Source organism: Phragmites australis, chromosome 7 (genome assembly GCF_958298935.1).
Source record: "Phragmites australis chromosome 7, lpPhrAust1.1, whole genome shotgun sequence".
Lineage (NCBI taxonomy): Eukaryota > Viridiplantae > Streptophyta > Magnoliopsida > Poales > Poaceae > Phragmites > Phragmites australis.
Window position 1 is genome coordinate 3,052,829 of NC_084927.1, and position 5,832 is coordinate 3,058,660.

Genomic DNA, 5,832 nt, shown 5'->3' on the forward strand with positions numbered 1-5,832 from the left:
CATTGTGGGGTGCGTGGGGGTTGTATGTGACATCCCGATCCAAATTGGATTGAGCCCTAAGGGGTACAGATGTGAGAGGTGTGGATTTGTCTCACCTTGCTAGTTGAGCTTGAGTGGAGCTAACTTATAAGGATACCATGAGTCAATGCCACCAACCTCGGGTTAACCCTTTTACACGAAGCGAGGATGAAAGCGTAAGTGGGTTGGTGGAGTGTGTGGTTTACTCGGTGTGCGAGTAGGCCTAAGCTAGTTTGGACTCTTGGGTGTTACACATATTGACTCCCAAATAAATATAAAGATTATATCGGTAGAACCTTGATATACACATACATTGATCCTTTTGTAACATGATATCAATCAAGCTCAAGGCGAGATTCGTGCCATCCTTCTGATAGCTTAACTATTCACTTGTTCTTGCAATGGATTATTGACACGTGATTAACCTTTTTAATCATATTGGTATGGACATGCACTTTCTTAATCCAACCATACCAGAGGCCCATAGATATTTCTCTCGTTATATAGGAGGGGCAAATTCCATTTTGATCGCTCACATCTCTTATCATATTTTAAAGCATATATGAAAACTACCTTTATAACTATCTAGTTATGGAATAACGTTTGATAGACACTAAGTGTACCACTACATATTTAAGTAAGTAATGACGATCTCTAGTTTAAGAATCCTGCATGTACAGTATTTGAAAGCAACTAACGACACATAGAGACCTAACAATCCCAACAGTATCTCAAAGAGAAAAGATTGGGAGAAACACAAGAGAGAGTTTGCAAGTGAGCTGGTGTGAAATGGGCACGGTCTGTGGCACGATTTTCGACCGTTGGCGCACGAGCTGATCATGCCTCGAAGTCTGTCCAATCCGCGCCGGTCATCGTGCTGGGGTGCTAGCCCAGGCACGTCCCAATCAATCGTGCTAAGCCGGCCCGGCACGATAGCCATCAAGCGTGCCAACAGTAGCAAGCCTCGAGCCGACCTATTTGGCACGGCTCAGTTAGCCTTCTTTTTGCATTTTTTCTAAAAAAAATGATTTTCTTATATGCGAATATTTGTAATTTAGTTGTATGGTGCATGGTAGGTGTATGGTGTCTCATTTGGTTAGATCAGTATAACCTAGGTGCGAAATCAGAAGACTGTCCCTCGTAAAAATGAAAGAAAGAAAAAGAAAAGAAGGAAAGAAAAGGAAATCAGAAGACTCCAAGACGAGACGATGAGACGACTCACTCAGCAGTGAGCAATCAGTCCACATGAGCGAGGGTTTGGTGCGCCTCCGCCCTCCCTCGCCGGCGCCGGCGCCCCTGCCGGACAACGACGATCTCCTCCGCGAGATCCTCCTGCGCCTCCCACCGTGGCCGTCCTCGCACCCGCGTGCCTCCCTTGTCTGCAGGCTCTGGCGCCGCCTCCTCGCCGAACCCCGATTCCTCCGCCGCTTCCGCGCTTTCCACCACCGGGAACCCCCGCTCCTCGGCTTCTTCATCAACGACTTCGGCCTTCCCTACTTCACTCCCACGCTGGATCCGCCCGACCGCATCCCCACTGCGCGCTTCGCACTGCCACTGAGTCGCGACGAGCACTGGAGCTTCCTCGGCTGCCGCCACGGCCTCGCGCTCCTCCTCAACCGGGCGCGCCTCGAGATCACCGTGTGGGACCCCGTCACCGGGGACCAGCGCTGCGCGGCCGTTCCACCGGGGTTCAGCAACGAAGACCGTGAGATTGTTCGCAACGCCGCGCTGCTCTGCGACGACGGCCACGCCGGGTGCCACCGTCCGAGGCCATTCAAGGTGGTCTTGTTACGCACTGATGATGTACTGCTTGATGCTGACCCTCAGGTGTTCGCCTCCCTCTACGAATCCAAGACAGGTGTGTGGGGTGACCTCATCTCAGCATCGATCAAGGCTCCGCTTTTTCTTGGCAAGCCTGGTATCCTGGTTGGAAATTCGCTTTGCTGGTTGCTTGTGGGTTATGGGAACAGTGGCATCCTTAAGTTTGATATGGATAAGCAGAGTCTAGGTGTGATCGATACCTCAATGGGCACACACTCCTTGCAATTACAGATCTTGCGGATGGAGGATAGCGAGCTCGGCCTTGCCATTTTGTCAGATGTCAGCGTCCAACTATGGGAGAGGGAGGCCAATTCTGACGGTGTTGCCAGATGGATGCTTCAGAAAACCATCCAACTAGACAGGCTCCTTTCACTGAGGTTGCGGATGGAGAGATCACAGCCAGTGATACAGGGGTATGATGAGGATGGTCATGTGATGTTCATATCAACAGCTATTGGAGTCTTCATGATCCAACTCAAGTCAATGCAGTCCAGGAATCTTTTTGAAAGCAATATCATCACCACCTATCATCCCTACACAAGTTTCTATACTACAGGTAATAGCTCATCTTTACTTTTCAGGAGTAACATTTTCTTTTTCCGTGTCTGGTTGCTGTGATATCTTTCATGAAGCTTGACTAGCATTAACCGCAGATGGTAGTTTTGTTCACAATGATGAACTTGTGCCATTTTTTTTGTATTGTTATGGAAATGAGTGAAAAATATCACAAGAGTCCATTGTTGACTGTCTATTGTATTCTGCTATCTTAGTGTTTCTGTGTGAATCTTTAGCACTGACCTTTTTCAACATAAGGAACATAACTGTTAGAAAATGACAACAAACACAGTAAAACCTAAAGTTGAACCATCTGATATGTGAAATAAATTAATATATTGGCGCAATGGTTGTTATGGTTTTTCAATTGATACTTTCTTTCAAGATTGTATTAATCTCTACTTATATTTCTATTAATCATCTATACATGTATAAGAAGCACGGGTTCAAACTGAAGTTGTTTATAGAACGCAGAACCACTAAATCTTGATCTTCCGTTCATCAGATCGGATAACTACAGTTCTTACCCCCAAATACGACTTGTACTTGATACATATTAAGAACATTAAGAGATAGGTTAATGCATTACCTCCATTTTTATATGTGTCTTTATTCGATAAACAACTTTCCTCATTTAACATAGTAGCATGGGTTCCACACGTGCACTAGCTAGTACATCCACACACGAGTTGCATTTCATCTATCTTACCATATGAAGTATACAGCACTATTCTTTTTGGAAGTGCTTTGTTTTTATGTAGGACTGGAAATAAATAATGCCTTTTTTATCTCCTTCAAGGCAAATGTTAGTTAGATCTAAGCAGTCATGCTTATTTTGTCACTCAAATTTACCAGTCTGAGCATACTTTGATTAGGTCTATTTGGCATAAATGGTTCACTTCAGAATGATTCTAGATAATTTTATATTCCTTCATCAACTAAAAATTTTGTAAACGTTTTCTCAGTTTGAGTCCTGCTTTGTATATTTGCAGTTCTCTTTATTGCTCAGACTTATTTCCCTTGTAGGCAGGGGCATTGGCAGTGGAGATGTTGGAGCTCAAACTTTGAACAACACATGAGATGTCCGTCCTTAGATCTGCTAACTTCTTGTGTTAGTTGAACAGGTAATGTAATTTATCTTCTGCTGTTTGCCTGTTTGTACAAGTATACAAAAAATACATTTTTGCATGTCAACATCTTAATTATAAATTTGAGTAAATAAAAATAATAATCCATAAGTGGCAAGGATGTTACAGTTTAAAAAGTTTTAGATAAGCTCTAGTACAAAAAGTTATTTAAGCAACTCTCAAAACACATGGTGTACCAGCCCAGCACCTGTTTAGTCGATTTTGATTAGTATTTTTTATTTCTTCATCAAGCCATCCTCTAATTAAATTTCCCTCCATTCTAAAGAACTAGTTTACAAGTGAAGACACTTCACGCTTACAGAAATGTCGAATGTACCCAAATATGACCAAAATGTGCCCAAATATGACCAAAATATAGCTAAATGTGATCAAAATGTGTCCAAATGGGACACAAAAACTACAAACGATTTTTCTGAAATTAAACCTAATTTTTCTAGGATTAAAACTAATTTAATATTAAAAAAACATATTAAAAGCATTTATTTTATCAAAGAAAATATTTTTAAACTTTATCAGAATTAATCTATATTTTCTAAAACTATTTTCCAAATTAAAACATTTATTCTAACATTTTTAGAATAATTTTTACACTAGGAAAACATTAAATAATATTTACAGAAATAAAAACAGAGCTAAAAACATATTAAAACATTTATCTAAATCATTTTATATTTTTTGGATTTTTTCTGAACATAAAACCTAATTTTCGGAATAATCTATTCTCATGAATTATGTTTCTAAAGAAAAATCGAATTACTGCACAACGTTGATGTCAGCACGCTGACTGGGACTGCCACGTGGCAAAACCGCCGTCACGTCATCAAAACCACCGAGAAAAACTACTCCAGAAGTAAAATAGACGGTATTGATAGTTCGGGGGAGTAAAATAGACGGTTTAAAAGTTTAAGGGGTTATCCGGACAAACGTGATAGTTCGAGGGAGTAAAATGAACTTTTTCCTTAAGAGTAATATGGCTGATAAATAGCATAGCATGAAAATAATAAACCATATTTCGAATGGCATGTCAAGAGAGAGCACTGAACTCCCTGACCATTTGAATTGAAACAGGCAAGTATAGAAGGACAGACAACAGTAGTATATAAGTATTACTTTACACATATCATATTAGCAGATTCTTTAAGAACTCTTAAATCTTTTAGTAAGAAAATTCATATATATAAGAAGAAGAAATGGAGCAGGGCTGAGGCCTTTAGTTCTTAAAAAAAAGTACCGGTGAATTTTCTCAAAAGACATATATGCATAAACAGTAGTTTGTACAAGCCATATAAGTACGTAGCAGTTCTTTACACATATCATTTTAGCAGATTCTTTAAGAACCTTTCTTATTTCTTGTACCAAGAAAAGTTGTGGTGAATCTGCTCAAAATACATGTCCGCATAAGCCAAAATAAAATGATTAAACCTGCCGCCACCAAAGGTAATGTTGTCAAAAAGTAGTCAGTAGTATCGAAACTTGTCAGTTGTTTTGAGTTATTCGGATTGTTGCTAATATCAATGTAAAGAAAGCCCGGAAGACATCACTTTATGTATCAGATGTTGAATAGGAAGAAGTGAAAGTGTGAAGGGAAACAAAGACTATATGCAATGTGTAGATAAAAATGAGAACATTTTTTTACGGGAAAAAATGAGAATAAATTGTCACTACTCTCTTCATACAAAAAAAAAAAAAAAAACTGATGCTATTGGCTACATCAGCAGGTATAGCAAAAATGGGCTTGCCAAAGAACTTTCAGTCATCAGAACAAAGGAAAGTGAAAAACAAAACGTGAGAGAAATAAGTAGTTTTATATCTCATTGCAAAATAAGGTTCCCAAATGACGGAAATTTCATTTGGTAGGGAGAGTCTATCAAGCATGGAGTTGCCGTGAGAGAGTCAACTGAGTTAACAACGAAGGTACCTTCTATCAGGCTACAACACCCGGCAAGCATAAATTTCATATAAAAGCCTAACTGATCTTTTTGTTATTGTATCAAGAACACAACATATATAGTATGCACATTGTGAGCTTCAAAAAATAATAAAACAAATAGAAAAATTTAATTTAACATACTACTTAAGCGCTTACCCCAACAATAAGTGCCTCACTTGCAGGGTTCATGCAGGTTTCAATGGAGCAACAGCATAACTTAAGATCAAAAGAAAATGAAAACATCAATCACCAAGAAAAATGGGCATGCTAGATCATTAGGAAGGTCTGAAACCAATTTTAGCAGCTATAAATCATAAGACCACAGCATACATAGCTTTGTTCTGAAACCGAAGAACTTGT

The 5,832-nt window shown here is 39.7% G+C and overlaps 1 protein-coding gene across 3 annotated transcripts; it reads left to right on the top strand.

The window, feature by feature from the left end:
- Positions 1 to 1,206: 1,206 nt before the first annotated feature.
- On the top strand, positions 1,207 to 5,419 carry LOC133923406 (uncharacterized). Of its 3 annotated transcripts, none has more exons than XR_009910609.1 (3): positions 1,207 to 2,395; positions 3,425 to 3,518; positions 5,261 to 5,419. XR_009910609.1 is itself a non-coding variant. In XM_062368717.1 (3 exons), exons 1-2 carry the CDS (start codon positions 1,264 to 1,266, stop codon positions 3,471 to 3,473), a joined length of 1,185 nt encoding a protein of 394 aa, XP_062224701.1. In that variant the 5' UTR covers positions 1,207 to 1,263; the 3' UTR covers positions 3,474 to 3,518; positions 5,261 to 5,418. The 3 variants fall into 3 exon arrangements, 2 of the variants coding, with proteins under 2 accessions (XP_062224701.1, XP_062224702.1); XM_062368717.1 differs by having other exon boundaries at positions 3,421 to 3,518; positions 5,261 to 5,418; XM_062368718.1 differs by lacking the exons at positions 3,425 to 3,518; positions 5,261 to 5,419 and having other exon boundaries at positions 1,207 to 1,876; positions 2,071 to 2,236.
- The last annotated feature ends 413 nt before the right edge of the window (positions 5,420 to 5,832 follow it).

Bases quoted from the DNA above. Each gene is read 5' to 3' on its own strand.
- LOC133923406 (XM_062368717.1), top strand. From the start codon at position 1,264: ATGAGCGAGGGTTTGGTGCGCCTCCGCCCTCCCTCGCCGGCGCCGGCG. The intron at 2,396-3,420 runs GTAATAGCTCAT...TTTCCCTTGTAG, and splicing joins CACAAGTTTCTATACTACAG to GCAGGGGCATTGGCAGTGGA.